Genomic DNA, 18,827 nt, shown 5'->3' on the forward strand with positions numbered 1-18,827 from the left:
TAGGGCCTTCGCCACCTGAGAGAGTTTGGTACGTTTTTTTGTTCTCTTCATATCAAAAAGCAGTCACCCAGTTAACTCTACAGAGTACTATATCAAGTTGCTAGCTTCACTGTGTCAATATCCTGTCAATTCAGAGCACCACTACAGCTTCTTAGGTGTCATCCTCATCTCTCTCCCAATGCTCAGAAGTTCTAGTTGACCAAAGCTTCAAACGTGGCCTTCGTTGACCCAGTAGAAAGATCAGGATAACTCCCTCTGAATCCCCCGTCTTCTCTACCACTGTTTATGTTCCCCCTGTAGGCACTCATCTGATGCAACGCGGAGATTTACGCTGTTTGTGATGTCCATTCTGTCATTTTTCATTGGGTAACCCTACTAAGCCTGAAGAAGAGCTTAAGAGTGTGGAGGCAAGATAAGCCTGTGGGCACAGGTTCTGGTTTAAGCGCGCTACACTGCTTCCTGAGTTGGACTTGACTTGAAAAAATAAAGGACTTGTATGAGTAGATGTATGAAGATAAATTTATTAAGAATTATTGTAGATGTCACCTTCCACCTTCCGCCTATTTATAGCAATTGGTAGGGATGGGTAGCCACAGTCAATCGCTTCAGTATTAGGCAACTCGGTTTAGTGTGAGTGAAAAGTAACCACACTCTATATTTAGACAACTCAATTCGTTCAAAGTCGTTAACAACTTTGTTGCTGGAGATCTGCTAGACCAGTGGTTCCCAACTTTTTCCTTCTCCGGGGAAAATTACTACCAGATCACTGTCCAAAGCTCTAGAGAACCACCATTTGTGGATTTGCTGAATTTGATCAGTAAAATGTATCAGTGAATGCCATACCCAAACTGCTGCTCTAGTGTAACTAGCTGTGCATTTGGGTAGATGGAGTTTCCAGTATTGTTAGGTCGGTGGTTTGGAGATTTCTGGTGGGCACTTGGGGAGAATTAGAACCACCACCAAAAATGTGGCTGCAATGTAGAACTATCCACAAAATCCATTTCTTCATGATCAGAAAAGGTTGGCTTCTCACCCTTCTACTCTGCATCACCACTATCTTTTTTTTTTTTTTTTTTGACAGCCATCCTATAATTTTTTTGACAGCCATCCTATAATTTTTTTGACAGCCATCCTATAATTTTTTTGACAGCCATCCTATAATTTTTTTGACAGCCATCCTATAATTTTTTTGACAGCCATCCTATAATTTTTTTGACAGCCATCCTATTATCTTTTTGACAGCCATCCTATTATTTTGTTGAATGCCCTCCGGTCGCTGGACTTCCAGTACACTAGCTCTGCACGTCACTGTCTCAAATGTACGACACAGCCGGACGATGACCTCTAGTTTCAGAAGTGTTTCTGACCACTATGTGGACGTTGCGCTGTGGTGGAGAACTCTGGGAACATCAAATGCTCTAAGTATGTAGACCTCATCAACTCCAATGATGTCATTATCAGAATGTACAAGGCAGTAACCAAGGGCTATGAGGAGGTTGTGGGGAGCAGGACCAGCCATCACGTCATGTACACAAAGAGTGCCAGAGATCTGGACAACACCACAAGTCTCCTGCTCTTTAATTTCAAGGCTATGGCTCTCCAGTGGCAACTCGGTGCAGTGACTGATCCTAAACTCAAGATTAAAGATTTGGCATTGGTTCTGAATCTTGTTTTCATGAAATATGTTCATGAAATCTGTCTTGACTATAACATCCACCGGATTCATGGCTTTGATATGTTATCACGAAGCTCTCTGAAAAACACAAACTACGTCCTTTAGAGGACGTTGACAATTCATCCATATTAGTTCACCAGCACACAACTGTGTTTGCTACCAATATATATTTTAATGGCAGAATCAAACGGGTGTTAAATACATTAGACCTCTATAGTTAACCCTGACTTCAGGGGCAGTAATGTCACTGTTAAAGAGTGAGTGGGATCATTTGGAATTAAAATGACATAGTTCCCACTTAGGTAGGAATAGATTACTCTGTCGTCCATGGGGTTTACTTGACTTCACTGCATTACTGACCTGGAGTATGGTTACAGAGACTTTGTAACACGTTCAATCCGGACTCATGATCATGTTATTATTTCTTACAACCCCAATTTGCACTGTCTCAGTGCTATTAACTCAGATTGACATTGCTTGAGCTTTTGACGACCGAAAAGGGAAAAACATTTTGTCCAGAGTACCCAAGATATTTGGCACAGTAGCAGATAAAAAAAATCGAGGTCAGTGGGTCAAAATAACAACAATTAGAAAGCCCAGGAATGTCAGCTCATTTGGGCAGAGCGAGGCCTCAAGTTACTCTTGTGTCACTCTTTTTTCTTCATGCAACGTTTGGGAACAAGAAATGCCGCTTGATCAAATAGGTTCAAAATGCAGTGTACGTGCCCTTCAGGATCTGGTCTAGGAGTGTGGGTGGTTGGTGAACTACTTAAAAGAGTTCTGTACCAGAAGTGGCACACAGGAGCCGAGCTTAGCCGAGCCAAGTCAGCTGCACTGAGCTGACCTGGCTACGCATCCACCAGTTGCTTGGAACCATGCTTAAAAGAAACATTCAAAATAATATCATCTTCAGAGGAAGCAGTTTGGTTCCGGTCGGCAGCATGATAGTGTGAAACTGTCATCAAGCCTTGACATGGAGCTCCATGCCTCGTGTAGGCACAACATGGCAACCCTTATCTACCCATAACCATCACTCGCCCACTAACCCCCTCCATCTGCCTGGGATTGAAAGAAGACACATCATCACCCACCGCCTACTACATGATGGGACTAACGTGCTGACCACACAACTCGCATCGCGTGCGCGAGCGTTGCAAAATAAATTTAAACGTACATGTATTTCAATTGTTGCACCCACACTGCTCGCGTGCGCCAACAGGTAACTTCCACAAAGCTGGCAACGATATGAGAGAGAAGGCAAGAAGGGCCATCAAAAGGAATCTAAAATTCAACATCCCAATTAGGATCTGGCAAAAAAAACTTGAATCAGTTATAGAACCCAACTCTATGGTTTTGAGGTATGGGGTCCGCTCACCAACCAAAAATTCACCAAATTTTACAAACACCAAATTGAGACTCTGCATGCAGAATTCTGCAAAAACATTCTCAGTGTAAAACATAACCCCCCAAATAATGCATGCAGAGCAGAATTAGGACGATACCTGCTAATTATCAATAACTAGAAAATAGCTGTTAAGTCCCACAACCACTAAACACTAAAAGGATGCGAAGCCCAAACCTTCCATAACAAAGCCCTCACCTACAGAGAGATGAACCTAGAGAAGAGTCCCCTCAGCCAGCTGGTTCTGGGGCTCTGTTCACAAACACAAACAAACCCCACAGAGCCCCAGGATTGAAACACAATTGGACACACCAAATCATGAGAAAACAAAAAGATAACTATTTGAGACATCGGAAAGAATTATCCAGAAAACAGAGCAAACTGGAATCTAACCTAGCCCTAAACAGAGAGTATATAAAGTGGCAGAATACCTGACCACTGTGATTGACCCAAAATTAAGAAAAGCTTTGACTATGTACATACAGTACTCAGTGAGCATATTCTTGCTATTGAGAGAGGCCACAATAGGCAGACCAGGCTCTCGAGAGAAGAAAGACTATGTGTACACTGCCCACAAAACGAGGTGGAAACTGACCTGCAATTCCTAACCTCCTGCCAAATGTATAACCATATTAGAGTCACATATTTACCTCAGATTGCACAGACCAACAAAGAATTTATAAACAAACCAAATATGGGGAATGTGATTCAAAGAGGCGAAAGGTCAGACAGATAGAAAAGGAGAGAGAGATATGCAGAGAGTCCGGGAGAGAGGGCCAGAGGATGAAAGAGAGCGTGAAAGTCAGATCGAGACAGAGTTTCAGAATCGGTATACCATCCCAAATGAAGAAAGCGAAAGACAGAGAGTGCAGGCAATTTGTGACTGAGAATGGCTCTACACCATATTTTGATCCATATTAGTTCAAGTTGGATGTGTTTTACCACCACAGTTTGGGAAAGGGGAGGATGCTGTGTCACTGAGTTATATGCTTGGTTTGTGGGGGGGGGGGGAGCCTGCCGCCCGCCGCCTCCCCTTCCTATCTATCCATCTCTCTCTCTCTGTTTACCGTTCTGTGTCATCAAGCCTTGACATGGAGCTCCATGCCTCGTGTAGGCACAACATGGCAACCCTTATCTACCCATAACCATCACTCGCCCACTAACCCCCTCCATCTGCCTGGGATTGAGAGAAGACACATCATCACCCACCGCCTACTACATGATGGGACTAACGTGCTGACCACACAACTCGCATCGCGTGCGCGAGCGTTGCAAAATAAATTTAAACATACATGTATTTCAATTGTTGCACCCACACTGCTCGCGTGCGCCAACAAGTGTCTACATTGCCAAGCTCTAAAAGAGAAGTCAGTTCTATTTGTGGTGCTGAACGCAGTGCAAGTCCTGCCTCTCCCATCTCCTCATTGGTTTATAGAAGCAGATACCCACGTGCTATCTACTCATTGGTTATACCCACGTGGGTGATTGAAAGATAAACTGGGTTGGGTCTGTCGTTGTGGTAGCTATGAAAGTTGCCAATCACCATATAAAGTCCAAAGAAGAAAACCCCAGGAAGGAGGAGAGATGACTAGAAACAATTTGGTTGACCGTTTTATGTATGGATTAATTGGCGGAGTAGAGGACCTTGTGCATTTCAGGTAAAACAACAACTCAATGTTTATATCCCTGGACAAATTAGCTAGCAAGCTAGCTAAATAGGACAAATTAGCTAGCAACTGCAAGCTAGCTAGCTAAATTGCCAAAAATGGTTAATGCTATTCGACCTGTCCCCCAAATTAATATAATTGGTTCACAGTTTGTTTTGATATTTCAACCTGTGTGTCGTGATTGCGTTTGGTGTGTGGGGGGGGGGGGGGCAAAATCAATTTGCGCACGATGGCACACAAAGGCACGCGCTCCAGCAGGTATATTTCACTGGTCACCCCCGAAGCCAATTCCTCCTTTGGCCACCTTTCCTTCCAGTTCTCTGCTGCCAATGACTGGAACGAATTGCAAAAATCACTGAAGCTGGAGACTCATATCTCCCTCACTAGCTTTAAGCACCAGCTGTCAGAGCAGCTCACAGATCACTGCACCTGTACATAGCTCATCTGTAAATAGCCCATCCAACTCCTCATCTCCATACTGTTATTTATTTTTGCTCCTTTGCACCCCAGTATCTCTACTTGCACATTCTTCTTCTGAACATCTATCACTCCAGTGTTTAATTGCTAAATTGTAATTATTTCGTCACTATGGCCTATTTTTTTGCCTTTACCTCCCTTATCTTACCTCGTTTACACACACTGTACATAGACTTTTTCTATTGTGTCATTGACTGTATGTTTGTTTATTCCATGTGTAACTCTGTGTTGTTGTTTGTGTCGCACTGCTTTGCTTAATCTTGACCAGGTCGCAGTTGTAAATGAGAACTTGTTCTCAACTAGCCTACCTGTTTAAATAAAGGAGAATATAAAAAATTTAAAAATACCATGGTAATTGTCTCTGTAACACACAGATAGAGCTCAGCTGCTTGGATAACAAGCAAGAGATCTCTCCAAAATAAATGTCAATATAATCATCATGAAACCACATGTACTGTAGGCCTGAACTTAGTCAATAGGTAACCCCTGGACTTCAAGTGTTAATCTGTCATTATGACTACCTTGGCTACCTGGGATCACTAAATTCTTCCCCACACATAGCCCTAACTGGGGCAGGATTTCCACACCACTCTGAGGAGACAGCCTGATCTGGGGTACGTAGCTGCCTGATCTGGGGTACGTAGCTGCCTTTGAACTCTTATTTAGAAAATAGAAAATACTAAAATGGCAGAGGATGTTTTGGCTGGCATTCAGAGTCCCCTCCGGGTCTGGCCTCTCAGATGCAGAATGCCCTCCACTTCTCCATAATTGTACATACCATCCTGATCTTGCAACTATCATGCAGTCACATTGTCAGCAGTGCTTGTTTTCTCAGATTCAATACACTCATTTTACTCTGAGGGGAATTAAGGGATGATAGTATCAATAAAAAGAGACGGACACAAAACATCAGGGAATCCTGTGGAGCATGTATGCCAGCTTGGCTCGATTGGAAGACTGCCGCTGAGACGACTGAGGTAGTTATTAAGGCGTTCCACTCTCAGCCCTGTCCCCAGAGATCTGGTCGCTGTGGTTACAGGCTTATCGCTGACGCGAATGGTCCCATGGGAGGACATGGTGGCTCAGCGACAGCTTGGTGACAGCTTCAGGTCAAACCTGGCCTGTCCTGAGCCTTATGTAACCCAAATGGCTCATTTGCACAATTACACAAACCGTTATTTCACTCTCACTCTCAGCCAGTCATCTTCCCTGTCACTTAAAGAGGAGGTGCCAATCCGAAAAATGTGTTGCCTGGAAGGCTATCATACAGGGCCAGCTTGAGTCAGTCGCATGTTGTAAAACGTGTCGCCATGGATACATTGTCCCTGGCCTGTAGTTTTCCTTTAACAGCTCCGCAGGTCATCTTCGGCTGTCAATCCAATGGGAGAGTGAGCATACACTGTGAGGAAGATCGATAGAGAAAGGGAAATGATAAATGCAGATGAACTGATGGAATGAAACTACCTCCACATAATGTGACATTATACTTGTAAACCTTGCTTGAAGATGGCACACACACACATACAGACACACACAATCCACACACACACACACACACACACATGCACCATTCATACACGTACACCCCTCTCTCTTTGTGTGCCACCCCCAAGCAAGTACATCGACCAGGTACAAGTAGGGGTATGGTTCGCGCTAACCTGAGCGCCGGGGACAAAAATACCCCATTCTTTCCACTGTTGATCTCTGTCGCCACAGCGATTAGATAGCGATGTTTGCCTGGGAAGATAAGAAGCAGCAGGATCCCAGCGCTGGAACACTTTCATTCAGGATCGGCGATAAGAAAGCGGGTCCCCTTGGGAGGAAGTCCAACCACAACATAATGGCGTTGAGTGTGCAGCCACCTGCAGAACAGGTGACTCACATCTGCCCAGTGAGATGGGAGTTCTAGGAAGACGTCAGTCAGACATGCAAGACCGTGGATGATGATTTATATGGTGCACTGAGGGTTGTGCATCAACAGTACGCATCATGTTACCATCTCGCACGTCTGGGACTGCCGGTGACGTTTTGAAGATCAGATTGCCTGTGAAAGGGTTGAAATTGAAACAGTGCCTGATGAATGGTATTCGCTGTACTCACAGATCTTCCCTCTCCTGTAATGAAGATCTGCATTTATCAAATACATTTGTCCAAGGTAGTCATTATCTATAAAAAAAAAAATATTTATATATTTTTTGACACACATTTAACCCGTTTTGTTAGGCACTAAACTACTTCCATATACTGTATATTTGCATACATTTTTAAAACTGGTACCGGGATACCTTTTTGCCGTCCTACATGTACGTGGCTGTGAGAGTCATATTAGTTTGTAGCCCAAACTGCTAAGACGCTACAGACAGAAGTTGGCAAATCGGTGGTACCGACTTCAGACGTGTCCCTTGATGCTTCTGGGGGTCGTAGAGCAAATTGGAGAACACCCTGGTGTTCGTGAGGGTCTCATCTTACCATAGAGGGGGCCAATAGTTTGTTGGTCAAACCATTCGGACGCTACAGACGTTTCCGTGAGAAGACCGATTTTCGGGACGTCTCATGGTCTGACCAACACCGTGTAGAAAGGTGTAGCTCTGCCACCTTTCACTGCAGATGCAGATGACGTAGAAACAACGTTGATTCAACCAATGTGTGCCCCGTGGGAAGGCACTAACCTTGAATAGGAAGAAAGAAAGACTTCCTTTCTGAAACCTGGAAGTACTGTCAACGATCCAAAAAACGCCCTTACTTTTCCGGGTCAGTGGTATGGACAGTGCTTCTTGACTACGGTGCACAAGGTTGTGAGTTCACGCCTTGGTCAGGTAGGATTCCCACTCTGTCCGCACACATCTAAACACAGCAACTGGACAATAATGTGCTAATGTAAGAAGAAAACGAACGTCGGCTCCCACTGACCTCAATCAGAAGAGGCACTAGTGCTTGGTTGTATAAAACAGGTCTTAATTACACTAACTGCTAAATAGAGGGACAGCGACGAGGGAGGTTTGAGTCTGAAGATAGGAGAAGAAGAATACTTTATTGTCCATTATGTCCTTGCAGAGAACAGAAATGTGAGATCTTGTAGCCTCTATGTAAGTGTACTAGAGCCACTGCTAAGACATCTGGTTCTTTATGGCTCAGGATGTAACTACAAGGATGCTGGTTCAAGCCCTGCATAGCACTGCATTATGTATGGTACAGGAAAATGACTACCATGGTGCTAATTGGATCCATGGGAAGCCTATTGTGGAATATAAACACAGCTTGACTTGGGGACACTTCTAAGGAATGGAAACCATTTACATTTTTTTGGTGAACTGTCGTTGTCCTCGTGCCACATGTCTGATTGTCGCTGAGATTCAATTCATTTCAGCTAAAAGCGTCCCATTGAGAAATAAGTCAATTAGGCCCTGAAACACTTAGAGCAGTGGGGAAGGGATCCTGCTTGAATGAGAGGAAAAACAAACCTGCTTATTTTGAATGAACAGAATGGAATTGAAATCCATAACAAAGACACTGGCAGGTGGCATGAGGATATGGGCTTACGCATACAGTACCAGTCAAACCTACTCGTTCAAGGGTTTTTCTTTATTTGTACAATTTTCTACATTGTAGAATACTAGTGAAGACATCAACACTATGAAAAAACACATATGGAATCATGTAGTAACCAAAAAAGTATTTAAAAAAAAAATTATAATAAGTAAACACATCAAAATACATGTTATATTTTATATTCTTCAAAGTAGCCACCTTTGCCTTGATGACACCTTTGCGCACTATTGGCATTCTCTCAACCACCCTCATGAGGTAGTCACATGGAATGCATTTCAGTTAACAGGTGTGCCTTGTTAAAAGTTAAATAGGGGAATTTCTTTCCTTCTTAATGCATTTGAGCCAAATAGTTGTGTTGTGACAAGGTAGGGTTGGTATACAGAAGATCGCCCTATTTGGTAAAAGACCAAGTCCATATTATGGCATGAATAGTTCAAATAATCAAAGAGAAATGGCAGTCCATCATTACTTTAAGACATGAAGGTCAGTCAATATGGAAAATGTAAGTGCAGTCGTAAAAACCATCAAGCACTATGATGAAACTGGCTCTCATGAGGACCGCCACAGGAAATCACGACCTAGAGTTACCTCTGCTGCAGGGATACGTTCATTAGAGTTAACTGCACCTCAGAAATTGCAGCCCAAATAAATGCTTCACAGAGTTCAAGTAACAGACATCTCAACATCAACTGTTCAGAGACTACGTGAATCAAGCCATAATGGTCAAATTGCTGCAAAGAAACAAGTACTAAAGGACACCAATAAGAAGAAGAGACTTGCTTGGGCCAAGAAAGACGAGCAATGGACATTAGACCGGTGGAAATCTGTCCTTTGGCCTGATGAGTACAAATTTGAGATTTTTGGTTCCAACCGTGTGTGTCTTTGTGAGACGCAGAGTAGGTGAACGGATGATCTCTGCATGTGTGGTTCCCACCATGAAGCATGGAGGAGGAGGAGTGAAGGTGTGGGGGTGCTTTGCTGGTGACACTGTCTGTAATTTATTTAGAATTCAAGGCACACTTAACCAGCTGGGCTACCACAGCATTCTGCAGCGATATCCCATCCCATCTGGTTTGAGTAGGTGTTTACAAACTTTTGACTGGTACAGTATTTACACACACACAAATATACAAGTGAAATGTGTGTTTGGACACAATAAACACAGAGAGAGAGAGAGCGAGAGAGAGAGAGAGAGATAGAGAGAGAAGCGTGGGAGGAAAGAAGGTCAAAAGAAAATGTTTTCCGGCAGCATACTTGTTGTGTCTGTTCTTAATGGCATAGTACCCCCTCCGTTCTGTCGTCATGCATTCTACGTGAGTGTAACATACGCACCAGGAGTAGAGAGGGGGCGAGAGGAGGCGGTAGGAGGCGAGAGGAAGAACCTGAGAGAAAGAGAGTGAAAAATATGAATGAGCGTAGGAGCAATCAACAGCTGCTGATTCAGACTGATATAAACAAGTAAGAGAGCAGAAGGGGGAATGACACACACACACACACACACAGCAGCAGCAGCTCCTTATTCATACAAGCGCAAACACTCAAACACAGCCAGTCAAACTGTATGCAACCATGAGAGTAAATGAGCACTTCATAGAAACAGTAAGGATCTCCATCTATATCACCTATACTACAGTGGAGGCTGGTGAGGGGAGGATGGTTCGTATTAATGGCTGGAACAGAGTGAATGGAATGGAATCAAACACATGGAAACCATTTGAAACCATTCCACTGATTCCGCTCCAGCCACTACTACGAGCCATCCTCCCCAATGAAGGTGCCACCAACCTCCTGTGCTATACTATAATTCACAGAATTTCCCTCTCATGCATGGCCACATGCAAAACTCAACAGATGCTGGTTGCTAGCTACACAAACATGCTTGTCACGCACATGCATACAAATACACAAATAGACATGAACCCCCCCCCCCCCACACACACACACACACACACACAATGCACAGAACCACAGACACAGGCATAGGGACAAAAACACAAAAAGGCAAACACAAAACCATTTAGCCAGCCATCAACTGTCCTTATGTTGTTCAAGGTCCCCCAGAACATCACATATTGTACCCATACAAAAACATGAACTACTCTCATGGTTGCAGTGTGTTATCCAGGGTCTTCCTCCAAACACATTGAACAGGAATTTATACAGTACATCAATGCTCTGCTAACATGTGACCAAAGACATAAAGAATTGTCCGCTATTTGGTTCCTTCAAGTTGTCAAGGCATTCAGTTCTAGCATCACAAAAGTTCATGCAAACTGTACACACTTGACAAAACACGCACAAATGCATGCACGCACACACACACACACACACGCATGCACACACACACACACAGTAAAGTATACTGACAGTGATTTCACAAAAAGATCTTCAGCCAAATTTCTGGCACACAGATACACTTACATAACTAACGGCTAAGTTCCTGTCTGTTACCTTTAACCTGTTATCTACAGACATCCTTGACTTCCTGACTGCTGGGCGGGTTAGGGTTAAGAGGTTAAATACAGTTCAATGCAGTGCTTATCACCGTCTATGGACAGCTACCTTTCACCTATTGATACCTTTCACCTATTCCTGGGCGGAACACACGCACACACGTCCACATGCATGCGCGCACACACGCGCCGTGCACGCTCGCTTTGATATGTTATTCTTTAAATCCGACACTTCTCGTCGTCAAGCATTGCTTGGACTATGACCGAACCACTATTTGACTATGACCGCATACTATTCTGATGAGTTGGAAGTCACGCCATTCTTGACATTCCTTATCTGATTCTCATAAATGTCAAATAACAGTAGATATGCAACCGTGTACAATAACTAATTGTATAATTTGTTCTTCATGCATTAACTGAACAGGGGCGTCCTCTTGTGTTGATAAGAGGGACTGCATGAAGTAGACAAATGTTTTCAGTAGAGTATACACTACAGTTCAAAAGTTTGGGGGGTCCCTTGTTTTTTAAAGAAAAGCTTCTTTTTTTTGTCCATTAAATAACATCAAATTGATCAGAAATACAGTGTAGACATTGTTAATGTTGTAAATGACTATTGTAGCTGGAAACAGATGATTTTTAATGGAATATCTACGTAGGTGTACAGAGGCCCATTATCAGCAACCATCACTCCTGTGTTGTATTAGCTAATCCAAGTTGATCATTTTAAAAGGCTAATTGATCTTTAGAAAACCCCTTTGCAATTATGTTAGCACAGCTGAAAACTGTTGTCCTGATTAAAGAAGCAATACAACTGGCCTTCTTTAGACTAGCTGAGTATCTGGAGCATCAGCATTTGTGGGTTTGAGTACAGGCTCAAAATGGGCAGAAACAGAGAACTATCTTCTGAAACTCATCAGTCTAGTCTTGTTCTGAGAAATGATGGCTATTCCATGCGAGAAATTGCCAAGAAACTGAAGATCTCGTACAACGCTGTGTACTACTCCCTTCACAGAACAGCGCAAACTGTCTCTAACCAGAATAGAAAGAGGACAAGAACATTAGAGTGTCTAGTTTGAGAAACAGACACCTCACAAATCCTCAACTGGCAGCTTCATTAAATAGTACCCGCAAAACACCAACATCAACATTGAAGAGGTGACTCCAGGATGCTGGGCTTCTAGGCAGAGTTGCTTAGGAAACAAATCTCGGACTGGCCAATAAAAAGAAAATATTAAGATGGGCAAAAGAACACAGACACTGGACAGAAGAAGATTGGAAAAAAGTGTTATAGACAGACAAATCTAAGTTTGCGGTGTTCGGATCACAAAGAAGAACATTCGTGAGATGTAGAAAAAAATGAAAAGATGCTGGAGTGCTTCACGTCGTCTGTCAAGCATGGTGGATACAATGTGATGATCTGGGGGTGCTTTGGTGGTGATAAAGTGGGAGATTTGTACAGGGTAAAAGGGATCTTGAAGAAGGAAGGCTATCACTCCATTTTACAACGCCATGCCATACCCTGTAGACGGTACTTAATTGGAGCCAATTTCCTCCTACAACAGGACAATGACCCAAAGCACAGCTCCAATATATGCAAGAACTACTTCAGGAAGAAGCAGTCAGCTGGTATTCTGTTTATAATGGAGTGGCCAGCACAGTCACCGGATCTCAACCCTATTGAGCTGTTGTGGGAGCAGCTTGACCGTATGGTACGTAAGAAGTGCCCACCAAGCCAATCCAACTTGTGGGAGGTGCTTCAGGAAGCATGGGGTGAAATCTCTTCGGATTACCTCAACAAATTGCCAACTAGAATGCCAAAGGTCTGCAAGGCTGTAATTTCTGCAAATGGAGGATTCTTTGACAAAAGCTAAGTTTGAAGGACACAACTATTTCAATTAAAAATCATTATTTATAACCTTGTCAACATCTTGACTATATTTCCTATTCATTTTGTAACTCATTTCATGTATGTTTTCATGGAAAACCAGGACATTTCTAAGTGACCCCAAACTTTTGAACGGTAGTGTACATGTATATTCAGCATCAGTTGAGTGTAAAAAAAATAATTCTCTGCTCGTTATCATACTACAGTGCCTTGCGAAAGTATTCGGCCCCCTTGAACTTTGCGACCTTTTGCCACATTTCAGGCTTCAAACATAAAGATATAAAACTGTATTTTTTTGTGAAGAATCAACAACAAGTGGGACACAATCATGAAGTGGAACGACATTTATTGGATATTTCAAACTTTTTTAACAAATCAAAAACTGAAAAATTGGGCGTGCAAAATTATTCAGCCCCCTTAAGTTAATACTTTGTAGCGCCACCTTTTGCTGCGATTACAGCTGTAAGTCGCTTGGGGTATGTCTCTATCAGTTTTGCACATCGAGAGACTGAATTTTTTTCCCATTCCTCCTTGCAAAACAGCTCGAGCTCAGTGAGGTTGGATGGAGAGCATTTGTGAACAGCAGTTTTCAGTTCTTTCCACAGATTCTCGATTGGATTCAGGTCTGGACTTGGACTTGGCCATTCTAACACCTGGATATGTTTATTTTTGAACCATTCCATTGTAGATTTTGCTTTATGTTTTGGATCATTGTCTTGTTGGAAGACAAATCTCCGTCCCAGTCTCAGGTCTTTTGCAGACTCCATCAGGTTTTCTTCCAGAATGGTCCTGTATTTGGCTCCATCCATCTTCCCATCAATTTTAACCATCTTCCCTGTCCCTGCTGAAGAAAAGCAGGCCCAAACCATGATGCTGCCACCACCATGTTTGACAGGGGGGATGGTGTATTCAGGGTGATGAGCTGTGTTGCTATTATGCCAAACATAACTTTTTGCATTGTTGCCAAAAAGTTCAATTTTGGTTTCATCTGACCAGAGCACCTTCTTCCACATGTTTGGTGTGTCTCCCAGGTGGCTTGTGGCGAACTTTAAATGACACTTTTTATGGATATCTTTAAGAAATGGCTTTCTTCTTGCCACTCTTCCATGAAGGCCAGATTTGTGCAATATACGACTGATTGTTGTCCTATGGACAGAGTCTCCCACCTCAGCTGTAGATCTCTGCAGTTCATCCAGAGTGATCATGGGCCTCATGGCTGCATCTCTGATCAGTCTTCTCCTTGTATGAGCTGAAAGTTTAGAGGGACGGCCAGGTCTTGGTAGATTTGCAGTGGTCTGATACTCCTTCCATTTCAATATTATCGCTTGCACAGTGCTCCTTGGGATGTTTAAAGCTTGGGAAATATTTTTGTATCCAAATCCGGCTTTAAACTTCTTCACAACAGTATCTCGGACCTGCCTGGTGTGTTCCTTGTTCTTCATGATGCTCTCTGCGCTTTTAACGGACCTCTGAGACTATCACAGTGCAGGTGCATTTATACGGAGACTTGATTACACACAGGTGGATTGTATTTATCATCATTAGTCATTTAGGTCAACATTGGATCATTCAGAGATCCTCACTGAACTTCTGAAGAGAGTTTGCTGCACTGAAAGTAAAGGGGCTGAATAATTTTGCACGCCCAATTTTTCAGTTTTTGATTTGTTAAAAAAGTTTGAAATATCCAATAAATGTCGTTCCACTTCATGATTGTGTCCCACTTGTTGATTCTTCACAAAAAAAATACAGTTTATATCTTTATGTTTGAAGCCTGAAATGTGGCAAAAGGTCGCAAAGTTCAAGGGTGCCGAATACTTTCACAAGGCACTGTATTGTAGCATGTGTGCCACCAACACATGAATCTCAACTATACAGTGCTGCAGGCCTATTTGTATTTTTTTTAAATCCTCCCTAGTCCTTGCCGATGACAAGCATACCCATAACATGGTGCAGCCACCACCAAGCTTGAAAATATGAATAGTGGTATTCAGTGATGTATTGTGTTTGCCCCGAACATAACACTTTGTATTCAGGACATAAAGTAAATTTTTTAGCCACATTTGTTGCAGTTTTACTTTAGTGCCTTATTGAAAATAGGATGCATGTTTTGGAATATTTTTATTCTGTCCATGCTTCTTTCACTCTGTCATGTAGGTTAGTCCTGTATTGTGGAGTAACTACAATGTCCATCCTCAGTTTTCTCCTATCACAGCCATTAACCTCTGTAACTGTTTTAAAGTCACCATTGGCCTCATGCTTAAATCCCTGAGCGGTTTCCTTCCTCTCCAGCAACTGAGTTAGGAAGGACGCCTGCACTTTTGTAATAACTGGGTCTATTGCTACACCACCCAAAGTGTATTTAATAACTAATTAATAAATAATGCTCAAACGGCTATTCAATGTCTGATCCTCACTGAACTTCTGGAGAGAGTTTGCTGCACTGAAAGTAAAAGGGGCTGAATAATTTTGCACGCCCAATTCTTCAGTTTTTGATTTGTTAAAAAAGTTTGAAATATCCAATAAATGTTTTTCCACTTCCACTTGTGTCCCACTTATTGTTGATTCTTCACAAAAAATACAGTTTTATATCTTTATGTTTGAAGCCTGAAATGTGGCAAAAGGTCGCAAAGTTCAAGGGTGCCGAATACTTTCGCAAGGCACTGTATCTAGCTGTACAGCGTTCCACGGGGATGACATTGGCGCATTTCCAAAACTGTACAGATAATCTTTTCCAATTACATAATTTAACGCTAACAGGACAGAAACACTATATGGACATGGAATTGTCTCCTAACTAGAGATCAGGATCCATTTAAAACGCTGATTTAAGGTGATAAAAATGTGCTCCCTGCAGCTTGTGTTCAGACACACACAATTGAATGACGATCTGGTATTCTTTGTGCTAGGTATCACTTCACAAAGCCCATCAGTTGTGATGTACGGTGCTTTAAGGTGTTTAAACGTCTACCGGTCTGACTCAACAATTTTCCATGCGCCGGTTCTATACACTCGCATGGGGAATCCTTTTCAACAACTCAACCAAATGGCTTTTGGGGAACTTTGTGTTTGAACACGTCTGAGCACGAGCTGAAACACATAAGACAGATTTCAAATACAGCGCTCATTTGCACATTTTCTCTCTTTGATTCGAAATGCCACTGTTTCAGTCCACCAACCTTCGTCCGAGCGTGATCTGCCCAAAAAGCTGGCATTCCAAATTAAAAAACGCAAAACTTTCCAAGCAAGCAGTGTACAGGACCCCTGCTCTTGTGTCATGCTGCATTCCTCGACACAACAGCACTTCTTCACTTCTAGGGGACCTAAAAAGTTTGGCCAAAATGTCTCCTTCAAGGCTTGAAGAATGTTCGACTCGAGCTCGAACGTTCAACCAAATATTCTGGCTTCTTCAAGGTTTGAGCTTGAGCCAGGGGTGGATGATGGTGAGGATGGAGAGGACCGAAGAAGCCAGGCCACAGGCCCCCACGAAGCCTTCGCCGGTGGGGTAGATACCCAGCCGGTCCAGGGGGATGAACACGTCGCACGCGTTCTTCAGCAGGTCCAGCAGCAGCGGTGGGTTGCTGCGCAGCACTGTCACCAGCAGGTGGCACTGTCTGCGGAGGCGTACAGGTAATATGGCTCCGGGAAGGGAAGAGGGGTCGGAGAGGTCGACGTTCTCGGGGGTGAGCGAAGAGGGGTTTGGAGAGGGAGGAGAAGAGGTCCATGTAGCCTTTGACCCCACATGGGAGGAGCGGGCCTCACGCTCCATAAGCAGGCGGATCTCGTAGGCGTCCCGGGTTAGGTTGAGGATGAGGGCAAAGAGGTAGTACCTGTAGAGAACGAGAGAGAAAGATGTGAGAGATTAAGCATGTGAGGCAGAGAGAGATTCATGTCAAATCTGAGAGAAAGTAAAGATAGTGAGAGACCGGAAAAGAGAGGATGTAGGAGACGTTGAACAAAAGAAAAAGTAGCAAAGAGGGGGAGTTAAGAGGTAGAATTAGATAACGAAAGCGATAGAAAATAGCTCTAGGGAGAGAGAATGTAGTTAACTGCCAATAGTACTAAAGTTCATTACAGGACTTCTGATGACCTTGGCCACCTCAAATATACTGATTCCTAATGTGGTGAAATTTAAGGCTTAAATTTCCCAATCCTTCAGTCACCTGAAGGATCTCTGGCTCCACTTGACCTGGTCCAGTTGGGGCAGGAGGCCAGCCTTGCCGGCCCACAGCACGTTGTCACAGGCGAAGTACATGGCCTTGTTGAGGTGGGCCACGGTCAGACAGAGACGCAACACGCTGTCCGAGAGGTGCACAGCACGTTTCGCTGCCTCCACAGCCTCTGCCGAGTTCCCTAGACGCATCACTGGAGAGAGAGAGAGAGAGAGTGATGTGAAACCCAGAGTTGATGTACAGAGAGTAAGCCTGAGACACAGAGGTGTAGCATTGACTTGCAGACAGTGACTTACACTTCCTTGTTAGGCTCACATGAGCTTCCAGTTGTTTCACTGTCTTCAGGAGCTCAACACCTGCCCCACCCTTCTGGAGAGTGTAACCTAGCAACGTACAGGTGTACTGTGCAGCCCTGTGTGAACACCGAAAAGGAATCAAATGTGTCAAAATCTGATTATAGCTATGTTACTTTAGTTCAGTAAATTTTTTGCATCTTGCGATTAATAACTTGTGCACAACTTCGTCTACTTTCTCCAGTTTTCATGTCAAGGGCAATTGGTACTTACTTTCATGTAGCTACAGTAACTATCAGTATAATACCAAATGCAGTTGGGACAATGGCCACTTGATAGGGAAAGGCTGAAAATAGCGATTGTCATTTAATTTATCCAGGTTTGGGAGAGCCCGAGACAAAACACTGCATGAACCCCTATCCAGAACCCCTTCAATTCGAACCCAAAATCACCTGTCCCGCAATACCCAATGACACCGGGAGATGGGCAGTGTCCGGCAGGAGCAACCAGACAAAAACCTACAAAAAGTCGAGAACTGAACGGGTACAAAAGGTCACCAACATCGCTGGACTTTTTATAAAGTTATTTGTACTTTTTCGTCCTCATATCTACACATTTTTGTATACTCATGGATTTCAGTTTGTATTGACTGCTAGTGATAGTTAATAAATGTTTTTTTTTAAATTGCTGTCTTGACAAATCTCAACTGCAATACATTTTAGCCACTCCACCTGAAAACTCGTTCCTTGGCTTGGCTCTGCGCACTAAATCGAATCCAAGAGTCCATGCTGGCGACAGGCAACACTTGCTTTCCTTTGCAACTGTGGATTGATTAGGCCTGTGTCCGTGTCTGCTAGCAATCTATCTACAACGTTATATACCTTCTTCTCGCAAGAGCTGCCCAATACTATCTGCACAGTTCAATATGTCACCATGTGCCCCAAACGTCCGCCAACAGGATTTGTTTATTTTATTTGGCTAGAGAGTTAGCTTCACAACACGAAAACTTCACATCTCCTTTACCCATGGACGGAATCTGTGGAGGGACAACAAAGCGAAAGTCCTCTTACACAGTAATCATTAGCTACGTTACTTGTAGGAGGTTCGTCCACAATACATGGATTGTATTGCACGTGGCATTAGTCGTTTCAGTGGAGCACGCTATTGAATAATGTGATAACAGACATGAAAATTAACACTTGTAGTTATCCAAAAACAATAGTCAAGGCAAGTCATTGCTGTGGATTATATTTA

The 18,827-nt window shown here is 43.3% G+C and overlaps 1 protein-coding gene across 2 annotated transcripts; it reads right to left on the minus strand.

Moving 5' to 3' along the window:
- Positions 1-9,802: 9,802 nt before the first annotated feature.
- On the minus strand, positions 9,803-18,802 carry LOC109907451 (peroxisomal membrane protein 11B-like). Of its 2 annotated transcripts, XR_002257546.2 has the most exons (5): positions 18,305-18,802; positions 17,577-17,692; positions 17,272-17,473; positions 16,288-16,938; positions 9,803-10,152 (listed from the first exon to the last, which is right to left on the minus strand). XR_002257546.2 is itself a non-coding variant. In XM_020505413.2 (4 exons), the coding sequence occupies exons 1-4, from the start codon at positions 18,358-18,360 to the stop codon at positions 16,518-16,520; spliced, it is 795 nt and encodes a 264-aa protein (XP_020361002.1). In that variant the 5' UTR covers positions 18,361-18,802; the 3' UTR covers positions 15,213-16,517. The 2 variants fall into 2 exon arrangements, 1 of the variants encoding a protein (XP_020361002.1); XM_020505413.2 differs by lacking the exon at positions 9,803-10,152 and having other exon boundaries at positions 15,213-16,938.
- Positions 18,803-18,827: the final 25 nt, after the last annotated feature.

This window comes from Oncorhynchus kisutch, linkage group LG17 (genome assembly GCF_002021735.2).
Source record: "Oncorhynchus kisutch isolate 150728-3 linkage group LG17, Okis_V2, whole genome shotgun sequence".
Taxonomy (NCBI): Eukaryota; Metazoa; Chordata; class Actinopteri; order Salmoniformes; family Salmonidae; genus Oncorhynchus; species Oncorhynchus kisutch.

Coding starts and splice junctions, on each gene's coding strand:
- LOC109907451 (XM_020505413.2), bottom strand. CDS start 18,360: ATGGACTCTTGGATTCGATTTAGTGCGCAGAGCCAAGCCAAGGAACGA. Junction 17,693..18,304: donor GCCAAGGAACGAGTTTTCAG/GTGGAGTGGCTA, acceptor GTGTTCACACAG/GGCTGCACAGTACACCTGTA. Junction 17,474..17,576: donor TGTGAGCCTAACAAGGAAGT/GTAAGTCACTGT, acceptor CTCTCTCTCCAG/TGATGCGTCTAGGGAACTCG.